Source organism: Palaemon carinicauda, chromosome 12 (genome assembly GCF_036898095.1).
Source record: "Palaemon carinicauda isolate YSFRI2023 chromosome 12, ASM3689809v2, whole genome shotgun sequence".
Lineage (NCBI taxonomy): Eukaryota > Metazoa > Arthropoda > Malacostraca > Decapoda > Palaemonidae > Palaemon > Palaemon carinicauda.
In genome coordinates this window covers 61,846,307-61,862,049 of record NC_090736.1, presented here as the reverse complement: position 1 = coordinate 61,862,049, position 15,743 = coordinate 61,846,307, and the positions used below count along the sequence as shown (strand labels likewise).

At 34.5% G+C, this 15,743-nt stretch overlaps 1 protein-coding gene across 1 annotated transcript; it reads left to right on the top strand.

Moving 5' to 3' along the window:
- Positions 1-6,966: 6,966 nt before the first annotated feature.
- On the top strand, positions 6,967-14,446 carry LOC137650846 (uncharacterized). The gene is made up of 4 exons (XM_068384000.1): positions 6,967-7,142; positions 9,290-9,435; positions 11,599-12,574; positions 14,084-14,446. The coding sequence occupies exons 1-4, from the start codon at positions 6,967-6,969 to the stop codon at positions 14,226-14,228; spliced, it is 1,443 nt and encodes a 480-aa protein (XP_068240101.1). The 3' UTR covers positions 14,229-14,446.
- The last annotated feature ends 1,297 nt before the right edge of the window (positions 14,447-15,743 follow it).

Sequence of the window (15,743 nt, the reverse complement as noted above, 5' to 3'; positions counted from 1 at the left end):
GCCAGTAATGAATTGCACACAACCATATTCTTCAAGGACACTACACGATAATTTGAGAAGTGAAAGGAATATTAAAAGTTAGCTTCCTATAAGCACTAAATCACATTTGATTTTCTCTTTTGATGAAAATGTCTAGAGAGGACAAATAGTCTTCTATTAGTTATAACATAAATTTCAGAATTTTCCCAGCCATACTCATATCTAAGCTCCATCATGTTTTGGGGTTAACCTATTTAAAGGTTTATTATTAAAGGAGGAAACGGGGCTGAGCATATTATAACAAAGCTTCATTATGTGGAAGATGCTAATCAAAGAAAAATGTTATTTGTTTTGTTCAGTGGCTGATTAATTCTGGTTTTATTGAGACCAAGGAGAAAATGATCTTTGTATGACTTCAATTAGGAACTAGTTGAACATTTGTTTTCTGTTTCCTACGTTTCTTAAAATACTTGGATTCCTTTATTATCATTATTATTTGCTGAGCTACATTCCTAGTTAGTTAAGCAGGATGCTATAAGCCCAGGGGCCCCAAGTGGGAAAATAGCGCATCGAGGAAAGGAAACAAGGAAAAATCAAATATTTTAAGCAGAGTAACAACATTAAAATAAATATTTCCTATATAAACAATAAAAACTTTAACATATAAGTGGAAGAGAAATGAAAAAGAATAGAGTGCTTGAGTGTACCCTCAAGCAAAACAACTCTAAAGACAGTGAAAGACCATGGTACAGAGGATATGGTACTACACAAGACTAGAGAACAATGGTTTTATTTTGAAGCGTCCTTCTCTTAGAGGAGCTGCTTACCACAGCTAAAGTCTCTCTTTTACCCTTACCAAGAGGAAAGTAGCCACTGAACAATTAAAGTGCAGTACTTAACCCCATGGGTGAAGAAGAATTGTTTGGTAATCTCAATGTTGTCAGATGTATGAGGACTATTCTGGTGTATGTGTATGCAACGGGAATAAACATTAAATCTAAAATTCAAACGTAATTTTCCCCATACTTTATCTCACCATAGAGCAATACTGTGGTAAGCTATTGGAAACGTCATTGCCTGTCAATGTGTTGGATTGTATTCGAGACTTATGCAAACTCGTATTGTCAGCAATCTCACCATCCTTAAGAGCTAGGGGTGGGCGGTTTGGGGGAGACTATACGACTACTTACTGAGTTTTTGCAAGCATTGCCTGGTCCTCCCTGGTCCTGTCCCTTGCCTCTGCTATTCATGAGGAACTTTTAAACCTTTACGGCGTCATAGATGGTAGCTCGAACCAGGATAGTTAACAGTGATAAAATTCTTCGCAAGTTCTTGAATCCTTATCACAAGTTACCTTCTATTGCAAGCTATCATGCATGCATGACTCCCAGGGTTGTGGTGGCCGATGTGGTAACTTCCCTGACTGGTAATCGCCAGACTGGGGTTCGAGTCCTATTCAAACTCGTTAGTTTCTTTGGTCGCTGCAACTTCACCATCCTTGTGAGCTAAGTATGGGGTTTTTGGGGGAGCCTATAGGTCTATCTGCCGAGTCATCAGCAGCCAATGCCTGGGCTTCCTTGGTCCTAGGTTAGGGGGAGAGGGGGCTTGGGCGCTAATCATATGTATATATGGTCAGTCTTTAGGGCATTGTCGTGCTTGATAGGTCAATGTCACTGTCCCTTACCTCTGCCATTCATGTGCGGCCTTTAAACCTTTAAAGAGCAACACAGTGTCCTACACTTCTTTAAAAAATCTCTGTTCAATACTTGTAAGTTACTAAAATAACGAGAAACTCCTCCTTATGTTTCATATGGGAGGATGATGATGCTCTAAAGAAGGGTGATAATGTGTTCATGAAGGAGTTTCTCATTTTATCGCAGGGTGTATAGCGGCTCCATCTAGGAATTTGGGAAGCCATAGAAATAAAGGTTCCATCGGTTGGTTATCTTGAATGAATACAGAGGATCGATATCCCTTTTCATTACGCGAATAGTCATCTCTAATTTTTAGTTTTGGAGTGAAATTGTTTTTTTATAGCTTTTCATATGTTTTTCGTCATTAAATAATACATCGAACGTCTCCATGAAAATAAAATTCCTTTCGTAATCTTTTGTTTTGGGTTGACTGGTCCTTTCAAATTCAAAACTGCCTGTTCTACTTTTGTATCGTCAGGCGTACCTATATTATCTCTTACATCACCGCTAATGAGTCATTATCTAAGAGATTGCATCTATTTTCATCCTGGAATTTTAACAGAAGTTTAGCTTCTTCCGACGCAAACGACCTTTAAACAATCTGAACGTAAAGGAGAATATCTGCAAGTACGTTTCTATATGAAAATATATGACTTCACGTGATGGGCATCAGAATCAAAACTCTTAGGACATCATGTGTCTCTTTTCAACAAAATTAACAAGATTCACCCATTATGAAAGCAGCCCATCTTTCCATTGCTCTTTCACTTTTCTTATGAACTGCACATGAAGATTATATTTATAGGTTTTGCTGTTACATTGTCTGTCTGTTTTTAGTTTGCATGTCTATCAGTCTGTGGCTATATACATACACACACACAAATATATATATATATATATATATATATATATATATATATATATATATATAAGTATATATATATATATATATATATATATATATATATATATATATATATATATAAATGCAGTAATTCAGCAACAACAACAAATTCAGCCCTTTCTAGTCCACTGCAGGACAAAAGTATCAGAAATGTCAATTCATGTTCGGGGTTTGGTCAGTTTTCATCACCACGCTGGCCAGTGCGAACTTGTGATGGTGTGAGATTTTCATCTGATCGCTCACAGGGAACTAACCTAGTATGGGTGGCCCTGACTAGTAAAGCTAAGCTGATCATGGCAATACGCAAACCCTTTTACCACGTTAAATTATCCCCACTCAGAAAGGAATTTATATATATATATATATATATATATATATATATATATATATACATATATATTATACATACATATGTATATATATATGTATATATATTATATATAGACACATATATATATATATACATATATATATATATATATATATATATATACATATATATACAGACAGACACACACACACACATATATATATATACATATATATATATATATATATATATATATATATATAATACCTGTGGGAATATAATTAGCAAAAATGTTAAATGCATTACGAACCATTAACACACATAAGTCCAAGGCTAACAGTGGCACATGTTTGTTCATCTTTAATAAAACTTTTTAATGAGAGCCTTCTGACATATTCCTTACCTAGATCCCAGAGATTAATTGAAAATCATGCTTCAGGAACTAAAAACTCTTTCAGGCATAAAAACACAAGGTAAATTTTAAAATATTTAAAAAAAAAATAGATATATAACACAAAGAGATTAAAGAATTTATAAATGGGATTGCAACTTTTCAAGTAACGGTATCTATATGAAAATAAATAGATTCCAGAAAGAAAATATTGAAACTCGAGTACATTAACCGCTCAAGTTACCAGTGGAAAAAAAAAGAATGATAAAAACATTTTATTAATTTAGAACAAAATTTGCTTGAAGCTATTTGGATCACAATCCGATGTTACCTCAGATCAAGTTGCCTACATCAAGACTTCAGCTTTTTTGAATCGGTAACACAACAACATTAGTTTACTTACATATAGCTGTCCTCACCCAATAACACTAGCTGGAGGATGCACAAGCAAGGGCCTGTTTAAACTTATAACTCATGACTTTTAGCATAAAAAGATATTTACTGATTCAATATCTTTCCTAACGTTATCCCTAAATTAAGGGGTCGGTTGCCTTATGTGCCCTCTGCAATACCTTCTATTAAAGGCATTCTCTTCTACCGAACCTCTTCTGATTCAATGTATGTTTCTATGATTACCCACATTATTATATAAACATAAGGTTTGGGACTCCCAATTTTCTTCAACTAAAGTCTAGCATTCTCACCTGTACAGAAAAAATACATATTGTCAGGCTTTTCGAAGAATATAGTAAAGCTTGATTTTTCGGAGAATAGCAGAAAAGTTACAGGCCAATTCAATTCCAGAGGGAAAGAGAGCCAAAAATCTTCAGCCCATGAATGATAAAACAAGGTAAGCACCAGCCATCTTGCTGTTAAAACCTAAGAGAATAGACATCTGCTCCATTACAAATATACACAGAATCTCTTGGAACTTGCGAAAACTATTTTTTCACATTAATGATAATAATATAACATCATGCATAATTTCTCTGTGCTGAATCAGGCTGTGTTATTTACAAATATGAGTACTAAGACTAGCTTTTTGAAAGGTCATAGCATGAAAGAACCCCAAAAATAGAATAACGAAAGCTATAATAAGCATATACTGAAATGAACAATAAAAACACGTATATAACAGAAATGTAAAGATGACATATTCTGATATACAGTTTGAAAAAATGAGGAGTCATCTTGTAACATGAAAAAAGTGGATAAAATGAGACTCAAATAGACTATGTTTAGATACGAAAGAAGACAAGAAAATCATTCTTGATTATAAGATTATGCGAAATGAATCTGTTGAAGCTTAACATAAAATGGTGTTGGCAGATTTTGGATTAAAACAATAAGGAAAAGAAAAGGCACAATCATGAATAGGAGATGTAACAGTATTAAACTTTGTTCATTAACTACCAGGATTTATCCTGTACAGTTGGACACAGGAATTCAGGGGACAGCTCGCCCTGAGAAAGTGTACCCTGTCACACCCTTAATGCACTGCAAATAACCAAACAGATAGTATAGGGAGAAACAGTAGAGTTGGAGGGCAGGACTACACACAAGAACTTCCCGCGTAGTAAGGATGTGACAGTATACATCATCAGAGAGGTAGACAGGGATTTCATGTGTTAAACTGTACATCTTCTCTTTACCTAACAATTTATACAATCAAATATTGGGCATCTCAATTCTGCAACCCGGTATGACCATTCACCAAAATATTACTTAATGTGATTAAAACGCTCAAATACCATTGTAGTCTGACATGCCTTTTCAGTTCATACGATTTCCGTTTCAATTCTGACCAGGTTTTACCAATATCAATCAACATGTCGTTGCCGAAAGTTTTACGTTGGGGTTTGCAATCAACTCGAGGATATCTTTTTTTTTTCAGATTGACAGCAATACTTTACTGCTCCTTTAATGAAAGTCGACGCAATCTATTTGAATGATTAACAAAAGTGTTGATTACATGGGGATTTTGGTATGGGAATTTATGACCCTCTTCTCAGTAAGAAAACGAAGCCAATATGCTGAAATAAAACTAATTCTATGATAGTTTTATTAAGTTATTAATGCTAAGGTCTTCCTAAATCAACAACTGATACAAACGTACAGTTTGGGAGACAGGAATTACAAAAGAGAATGTAATTAAACCAGATATATGTTGTTTCTCTTGACCGCTCTCAAGAGAGAAAATCAATACAATGAAATGATTTTATTCCGCTGAAATGTTTTTATATATTTTAATCTAGGCACACGCATGCACAAACACACACACACACACACACACACACACACACACACACACATATATATATATATATATATATATATATATATATATATATATAAGTATATATATATTGTATATATATATATATATATATATATATATATATATATATATATATATATATATATATATGTATATATATATATATATATATATATATATATACGTATATATATATATATATATATATATATATATATATATATATGTATATATATATATATATATATGTATATATATGATTTAAAATGAATATGAGTAAAACTAAGATATTGTTCAATGAAAATGCTGAGAAACAACAAATAGGGGTTATGGTCCTGGACTCTAGAATTTGTTAATGAGTATACATACTTAAGACAGGCAGTAAGTGTTTCCCCAAGAGAATATATATACTTAGGACAGGCAGTGTTTCCCCAAGAGAATATATATACTTAGGACAGACAGTAAGTGTTTCCTCAGGAGAATATACATACTTAGGACAGACAGTAAATGTTTCCCCAGGACATGAGACCGAAATTTAAAGAAGGATAATCGTAGGATGGAGAGTTTTGGATAAACAAATTAAATTATGAAATGTAAAATGCCACTTTCTTTAAAAACAAAAGTATTTAATCAGATCGTCCTACTAGTATTAACTCATGTATCAGAAACTTGGAGCCTTACTAAAGCCTTAGAACATAAGCTAGCTATGATTCATAGAGCTATGGAAAGAACAATACTGGAATCAACTCTAAGAGATACAAAAAGAGCGACATGGATATGAGAGCAAACTAAAGTAGAGGATATTCTAACAATATGTAAGAAAAAAATTGACTTTGGTAGGAAATATAATGGGAATGACAGATAATAGATGGACATTAAGAATAACAGATTGAGTCCCTACAGGTTGCAAAAGAAGCAGGGGAAGGAAGAGATGTTTTTGCATTGACAAACTAACCAAGTTTGTGGGTGTAGACTGGCATAATAATACCATACACAAAGGCAAATGCAGGAAAAACCCTCAGACATGTTAATTTAGGTCTGGGGTTTGGCCAGTTTTCATCACCACACTGACCAGTGCAGATTGGTGATTGTGGGAGATTTTTGTCTGATTGCTCACAGCAAGCTAACATACTGTAGTATGGGGGGCCCTGACTAGTACAGCTTTGATGATCATGGCGATACTCAAACCCTTTTACCAAGTTAAGGTATCCCCATTAGCCTTTCAGTTTCTTTAGGGTTTTATTTTCTAATTCAAAACCTAGCAGACGCTGATACCTAGAGGTAGGAGAGGGGAAAGATGGTAAATCCAGAGTAATTAACGAATCTTAAAAAGGGAGTCGAATACAAGACGTTTAAGAGACTTTCTAAACATTTGTTCCGACATGTTCAGTTCAACCGAGAGCTATCAAGATGCACCAACTCCTGGTGCACAATAAGAGCATCAAACGAGAGGGCATCAGTTGGAATACTATGATCATCGGCAACACCCCAGACAGCAGAAGACTGAGAATCCTGGGGGCCCCTGCACACCGAACAGGAAAAGCCAAACCTCAACACAACTCAAGAGATGTTTCTCTTCCCCTCCTGTAGGAACAATAACTAACCTTTCGGCAACAACGAAGAGCATGAGGAAGATCAGCTACCCGACAGCCTGCCTGTAACAGAGACTCTCTCAGCAAGTGCCTTAGCCAAGGAGGATGTAGTTCAGAACTTATCAGACCTGGGATTTGAGAGACAGTACAGCTTGCCTGACGCCGAGATCCGCTGAGAGCCTAGCCTGGACCTACTCAGATCCTACCTAACTCCGACGACCGTGAGTGTAGAAGCAGCCTGACTGTGACAGATCTCCTCCCGGCGAGCGCCTCAGCCAAAGGGAAAGAAGTTCCGTTCCAGACTTGGTACCGCCTCCACTCACGAGGACCAATTAGCAATCAGTGCCCGGCTTGACTACCGCCCTGATTTGTCTAATTAGAACCAGCCCTTCCTATATGCATCCACTTCTTGCCTGAAAATGGGAGCAGAAACCCTGTATCCTCTTGTTATGTCTGGCAGCTGATCTTTTTTGTTCTTTGTATTTAACAAGTTTACCTTCAATAAAGTTTTATTAAAACTTTATAAAGTTTTCTATGTATTTTGCGCTCCCACTTACCAATGACCAACATGGCACAGCCACTGGCGGCATTCAGTTCTGTTTAGGGAAGAAAAATTAGAGTAACTGAGAAGAGTTATTACAAGATAAATGCAACTTGAGCAGCTTTAATCTTCAGTAATAATAATAATAATAATAATAATAATAATAATAATAATAATAATAATAAGTAGAGAACATTAGAATTGCTGAATAGAAAGAACTCCACACAGAATTTGCCAATAATTTGCTCTTAGGCATATTGAAACAATATAAAGATTGAAAATAGCATATTATTGATTATAAGCCCACAAAGGGACCTAAACTACACTTCTTAACAAAGTAACCAGCTTTTTACTGTCTAGGTTGCCTTGGAAGTCCACCTAACCCGTACTTATCAGGCTAGGATGAAATCTTGCATGAAATCGGGCTGGATAGCACCGTAGATTTGTTTACTTTGTTAAAAAATCGATGTTATCATAAAAATCGTCCTGTGACCTTTTACATTTCCTCCAAATTTGGTTCAAATCGGGCAAGTAGTTTTTGATTTAGCATTATCGACCATGTGGCCCCCATTTTTGACGTCATGATATCTCAAAAAACTACTTAACAGAATTAGCTCACACTTGTGCTTACTCTAGAATCATGGCCAAATTGATGGAACTGTTCTTGAGATCCCGGAGAGCAATTATTTTAAATGATTTTTGCTTTGTGCATAGAGGGCGTTGCATTCACTTGCAAGATTTTTTTGTATTTATACTTTCCCCATATGGGTCATACCGCTGCTCAATTTTAAAGCAAACGCTGTAAAATTGGCTTAGTTATTAGCGATCAAAGACCGCATAATAATAATAATAATAATAATAATAATAATAATAATAATAATAATAATAATAATAATAATAATAATAATAATAATAAGAATTGTAATAACAATAGAACTCCACTCGTGCGGAGTTCTAATGATAATAATAATAACAAGAATAAGAGTAAGAACAATAGAACTCCACAGAAAACAAACCTGTATATATATATATATATATATATATATATATATATATATATATATATATATATAGAGAGAGAGAGAGAGAGAGAGAGAGAGAGAGAGAGAGAGAGAGAGAGAGAGAGAGAGAGAGAGAGAGAGAGAGAGAGACAACTGCGTGCTCTATTGTTTTTTCTTTAGCAGCTGCAGTCTTTCACATCTCACAATAGAAACCAACAAATCTTCCAAGAAATTTACGGAACTCGACGGTAATTTGTAAACTGATCCCAACTCCCTTGAAATTTGACGTATCCGAATGTCATGAATGAGCGTAAACTGATGTTTTATGTTTATGGGAGTTTCTACAGTATTACTGGGCAATTATATCTGCTGTGCTTTACCATATTTGCTGATAAAGTCTTGACATTACAAAATATAATTAATTTTATGTTTATGTCTGCCGTAAGATCCATTTTATAGGTAGTTTCAGTATTCCTTGAGCCTTGTTTAACAGTTTTTGAAACTAAGTATCCTATTAAGCATTCTATCTAAAATCCATGAAAGAAAAATTATCCAGTAGCATTCGTCTCGTAAAAACTTGACGATCCTGTTTCTCGAAGCAGCCACTTGGCTCCTGGATCATTTATTAGCGTAACTGGCAACCGCGGGTGCCAGGCAGTATATAAGGGGTCACTTGCCATGAAGGGCCAGACACAATTCTCAGCTGTGCTCATCAAAACATACAATATGAAGTTTCTGATTTTAGGTAAGTACCGAATTGAATGTGACGTCCTTCTAAAAACGAATAGAAAAAAATCCCTCGAATATTCATGATTTTATATTAATATTCTTGGGAAACTTGTAGACTAATATTAAGTGAGATATGGATTTTTCAACAGAGTAGTGTAATCCATATGTTTATAAACAATATAGCCAACTGTCCCCATAGCATTTGCAATAATGATTATCTATTTAATTTCAAACCAAGTAGCAAGTCTGTTCTTATGATTTTTTAAAATTCAATCTACATTCAAAATCATTGAAACAAACCCTCCTTTTATTATTATTATTATTATTATTTTTATTATTATTATTATTATTATTATTATTATTATTATTATTATTAATCAAGGTGCAATCCAAGTACACTTTAAGACCACGCAATCCAGTATGGGAATTAAATTAAAGAATAAAGAATGTAATATTATAAGAGATACAAAAAGAAAAATTTATAAGAAAAACGACAAAGTAAAATAAACGAGGATACTTCTCCAGGCAAAGTACAGTATTTTGCAACGTGCATGTTTTAGTGACCTATTTCATTTCAACTGCGGTGCTTCACTTTCGTGCAAGTCTGAGTTTTCGTGATTTCATATGACACTCTTTACCCGCTAACATATTTTATGGCTTAAGAAATGAATTATGTCTTTTGAAGCTCAAAGAAAATTAGAGAACAGGATATTTTTGTTTTCATTCGTATGATAATGCTAAGCTTAACATGCTATATTTCGTTCACAAGCTTTTTGAATCAGATTTCAGTTCCTTTGTGAATTATTATATTTTAAGAAAATGTTAAAAAAATCTGTTGATTTTTGTCGACAATTTTCCTTGCTCCTGAAACTTATTAACTGATAAAACAATGTAGTCGTTATATACCATCTTTACAAAATTAAAGTTTAGAGGAACTACAGAGATAAATAAGAATATTAAACCTAGAAAATATTGAACTTTGACATGTATGCATTCTATGGGACAAAGGACTAAATGTAACGGGTTTTGAATGAATGTTTTTCTTAACGTGTCAGAAGAAAGACATCTGGCTGTGTGAGGGGTAATTTATTATTATTATTATTATTATTATTATTATTATTATTATTATTATTATTATTATTACTTGCTAAGCTATAACCCTAGTTGGAAAAGTAGGATGCTATAAGCCCAGGGGCTCCAACAGGGAAAATAGCCCAATGAGGAAAGAAAAAAAGGAAAAATAGAATATTTTATCAACAGTAACCACATTAAAATAGGTATTTCCTATATAAACTATAAAAACTTTAACAAAACAAGAGGCAGAGAAATTAGATAGAATAGTGTTCCAGAGTGTACCCTAAAAGCAAGAGAACTCTAACCCAAGACAGTGGAAGGCCATGGAACAGAGGCTATGGCACTACCCAAGACTCGAGAACAATGGTTTGATTTTGGAGTGTCCTTCTCCTAGAAGACCTCCTATAGTAGCAAATGAAGATCTACTGCAAGTCCTTTCAGAAATAATTTATATTCATTTACTGGGACGTTTAATTAGCCGGTGTCTTGGTGCTGAATTTTAGGTAATTCTTGGATATGCTCTCTTCTTCTCCATACTAATATTACTTGATAGGCAACCTGGGATTTTGTTATTCATTCGCGCATTTTGATTAACTTTAGAAATATTACTAATACCATTTCTTATATTATCTATAAGGTATCTATTCATATGATTACTTCACCATTCAACTATTCTCTATAAGTCACTCTGTATCAAGTCATTTTATGCAAATATTTCAATATTCTGATATTACTAAATATATGTAATTTAACTTACTGTAGTTATAACTGGTGTGCAATTAATTCTAGGCAATATATTTAAAATACTTTTGAATCGATGCTAAATATCGAACAAAATACTGACTGATTCACAAAAAGATCACTATATGATCGAACATGTTCAGAAAAAAAAAATCCTTTATATTAATAGATCTAGAATGGGTTGGGACCCTATATATACCTTCTTTAACTTTAAGTTGTATACAATGGATCCCATAAGGTATCTATAAAAATGAATAATCAATACGATATTTCTTCATTTGTTCTACTTAAATATTACTACGGAATTAGTTACCACATAAGAGCAATAATTAATCTGGCTATATGATTTATATTTTTTGAACAGGTGCCATTTGGGCTGTGGCTACAGCTCAGAGTTTTGTTGGCCAACCAGCACAGCTAGTTTTACGTCGTAGCCAAAATAAGGCAGTTTTGCAAATCAGCCAAGGTTCTTTTGGTAATGAGTTCCAGCAAGGCGTCTCTGGCTCTGCAGGATCTAGAGGTAGCCAAATCCTGAACGAACCTCAACAAGGATTTAGCAGTGCTCAAGTGTCACTTAGAAGCTCTGGCAATTCCCCGTCAGGTTCTTCAAGCCTGAGACAGGGTTCCATCTCTGGGCAAGGAGTTAGTGGTTCTGGAAGTAATTTCAAGAGCTCAAATCAGAGAGTAAACAGCAACTTCCAAGATCCAAATTTCTCTTCCCAGAGACTCAGCAGTCAGTCAACCAATGGGCTTGGCAGTTCTAGACCAAATGATATTGATTCTCAAAGGTTCATAGCCCAGTCAAGCCAGAGGTTCAGTGGCTCTGGGTCTATCTCCCCAAGAGCCTCCTTAAACACACAACAAGGTTTAGGTGCCTCCCGTCAACAGTTTGGTACCTCACAGCGGGAATTATCCAGAAACCAGCAAATACTCAGCAACAGTCAGCAGGGATCAGACAGAATTGCACAAAGGCAGCAGTCTAACAGGGACCAGTCTAGAAACAACTTCCAGCAATCGTTTGGACAACAGTTCGAACAGAATTCCAGACCTTCTCAGAGCAGCCTCTCTCTCGTATCTGACGCTGCACAGTTTCGAAGCAGCAACCAACAACAGATCACTTCTCAATCTTCCATCAGTCAATACCAAGAAGAAAGTGGCACGTTCGAACCCTTGAATCTTCCATCAGGTGCCACACTTCTCCTTGGAGACATTAGTACTAGCTTCAGCTGTATTGACCAACCTTATGGGTATTATGCAGATCAGCAAAATAGTTGTCGCGTCTTCCACATCTGCTATCCTGCACTTTTCTCCAATGGACGTGTCGAAACCTACCAGTACAGGTATGTATAAGGCACTGCTAATGTATGTATATATGTATGTATATATGTATGTATGTATGTATGTATGTATGTATGTATGTATGTATGTATGCAGGCTGGAATAGAATAGGTAAGGAATGGTATAGGGTAAGAGAGATTGAAAGGTAACTGGAAACTGTTCTTAAATGATTTGCTGTTGGGGGTACAAAGACTGGGACAAACCCAATGACGCTGAAAATTAATTATTTGAAAACAATAATAATAATAATAATAATAACAATAATAATAATAATAATAATAAAAATAACAATTATAATATTGATAATAATAATAATAATAACAAGAACAACAACAACAACAATAATAATCACAATAATAATAATAATAGTAATAATAATAATAATAATAATAATAATAATAATAATATTACTAATAATAATAATAATAATAATAATAACAATAATAATAATAATAATAATAATAATAATAATAATAATAATAATGATATTAATTTTAATGATAATGAAAATAAGCACATTTTGGGACGACCATAGCAACCATCCTGTATAAACATTATGATAATATATTTTCATCTAACAAACTCACGAAATGATTATGGAAAAAACTAATTGCTACCGGATGGAATATTTTGTAAAGGATATTAAATGTACAACTCGGTCTGCCATGACCTAAATGCTTTTAAAATAATTTCTTTACTTCTGAATTTGCTGTTAATTATAAAGGTGAATTCTTTTTTTTTTTTCAAATCAATTATTCATTGTAAGAACCCCAAAAATTAAAGCAAAATATTATGAAATCTGTTAAATTGGAAAACTCAGTGTTACATTTTTTTTCTTTAATCTAGGGTGCACTTTAAAAAAAAAATCTATGACATATTAATTTTACAGCGGTATGAGTATATTGATGTAAATAAGATGTTCTTGTTTACCACTTTTCAAACAGAAAATTATTTGGATAGACTTTTACATTATTTTCTTTACCCATTTATTTGATTAAATACCATAAAACAAATAAAAAATTACGCTTCTAGTACTGGGTTCGAGTCCCACTCAAATTCGTTAGTTCCTTTGGTCTCTACAACCTCACCATCCTTGTGAGCTAAGGATGGGTGGGGAGGGGGGGTGTTGGAGGGACCTATAGGTTTATCTGCTGTGTCATCAGCAGCCATTGCCTAGCGCTGCTTGGTCCGAGCTTGGGTAGAGAGGGGGATTGGCTGCTGATCAAATGTTTCTACGGTAGTGCCCTCCTTGTTAGGGCAATGTCACTGTCCCTTGCCTCTGCCATTCATGGGTTGCCTTCAAAGCCTTTAAACCACAGAACTAAAACGATAAAAGTCAATAAACCTGATGCTCCAAATAGAATATTGAAGCCCTGTTCAATAGTTTGAGAGAGAGAGAGAGAGAGAGAGAGAGAGAGAGAGAGAGAGAGAGAGAGAGAGAGAGAGAGAGAGAGAGCATTTTTAAATACATGTAGCAGCTTCGTTTGAAGTCTACTTTTTTTTAATTACAGCTTCATGTGTGGAGAAGGCACTAGGTTCGACCAGAAGGAAATGACCTGCGTCAAAGAATCCGATGCCATCCCCTGCAACCGCTCTCCTGAATTCTACTTCAAGAACGCCGAATTTGGACTGCCAGAAGAACGTGCCAAGCTTTAAAACATAAGAACCTGCTCTTCCAAATGAATTGATTATTTAGCAATGACATAGAAATATGCAAATGGCTATGGAACCAACTAACTCTCGTTACCAAATCTTTGGATCACGAAGATGTCACCGTATCTGAAACGCACAAAGAATTTTGTATCATATGCTCTGTTTTGGGTCTACTGAACGAACGTCAAGGGAAATGTATCAAATATATCGACAAATCAGAACTCTTTGTATATTTCCATCACCTTTCTTTCATGAAGTTGAAGTTCTTCTAAATACAGTAACGTGAAGTGACATATTATTATTATTATTATTATTATTATTATCATTATTATTATTATTATTATTATTATTATAACTTGCTAAGCTACAACCCTAGTCAGGAAATCAGGATGCTACAAGCCCAGGGGCTCCAACAGAGAAAATAGCCCAGAGAGGAAAGGAAATAAGAAAAAATAAAATATTCTAATAACAGTAACAACATTAAAATAGATAATTATCTCCTATATAAAATACAAAAACTTTAACAAAACAAGAGGAAGAGAAATAAGATAGAATACTATGCTCGAGTGTATCCTCAAGCATAAGTCTTTAGTCATTCCATGTTTGAACCTTTGGTATGTATTACGAAAAATAAATTTGTTTATGCTATTTTGCTTGACTTCACAATTTACTAACGTTCAATACTTGTTGCTAATTCCTTCACATTCGTCCAAACAGCTTTTAAAAAATTGAGTTGAAATTTCAAGCAGAAGGTAGGATTCATGAATTATTGACTCCTTCCTAACTAAATAAAGCAAATCCTTTTGCTATAGTTTAAAGATGGAAGTAAGTAGTAGTGTTGGTTTCCGTTCTTAGCGGATGAAGACGGAACCATTTTACTGAGTTTCTTGATATTGTATTTTATATCATTTTACATAAAGAGATAAATACATAAACAGTTAGATAGACATATTACTAAAAACAGACCGAAAGTCCTACTTTAAAATGAGAGAGAGAGAGAGAGAGAGAGAGAGAGAGAGAGAGAGAGAGAGAGAGAGAGAGAGAGAGAGAGAGAGAGAGAAAATCTTGCAGGTGCAAAACTCGAAATATTCATCCCGCTTCGATCGTTCCTTTTATCTTTAACTGCCTCTGCATAGCCGGAAATTTATAAGAGACGTCTAATTCCTCCTCCTCCTTCTTCTTCTTCTTCTTCTTCTTCTCCTTCTTCTTCTTCTTCTTCTTCTTCTTCCACAGAGAATAGGACGAGACGAGGTAAGCGACAGCATGACATTATATTGGAACACGTTGGAATAAATTTTCCCCATCGGAGGCATTCCAGGTTATCTGGAATTCTCTCCACATGCGTCGCCTGTTTCAGAACTCTTTTCTATTGTAATTTTCCTCTTATTTGTACTTATGGATTCTATCTATGGAGTGGGGCTATATAGCCAGGTGTCAGGACCCGGGAGGCCATTCAGCGCTATATGTGTATTTACGTACATTGTTGTCGCATTTTAGATAACAATGAATTAATATTCG

What these genes read in the sequence shown, in the direction of transcription:
- LOC137650846 (XM_068384000.1), top strand. Translation starts at nt 6,967, where the DNA reads ATGCACCAACTCCTGGTGCACAATAAGAGCATCAAACGAGAGGGCATC. An exon ending in GATGTTTCTCTTCCCCTCCT is followed by an intron (nt 7,143 to 9,289) that starts GTAGGAACAATA and finishes TGTTTCTCGAAG; the next exon opens with CAGCCACTTGGCTCCTGGAT. An exon ending in TATGAAGTTTCTGATTTTAG is followed by an intron (nt 9,436 to 11,598) that starts GTAAGTACCGAA and finishes TTTTTTGAACAG; the next exon opens with GTGCCATTTGGGCTGTGGCT.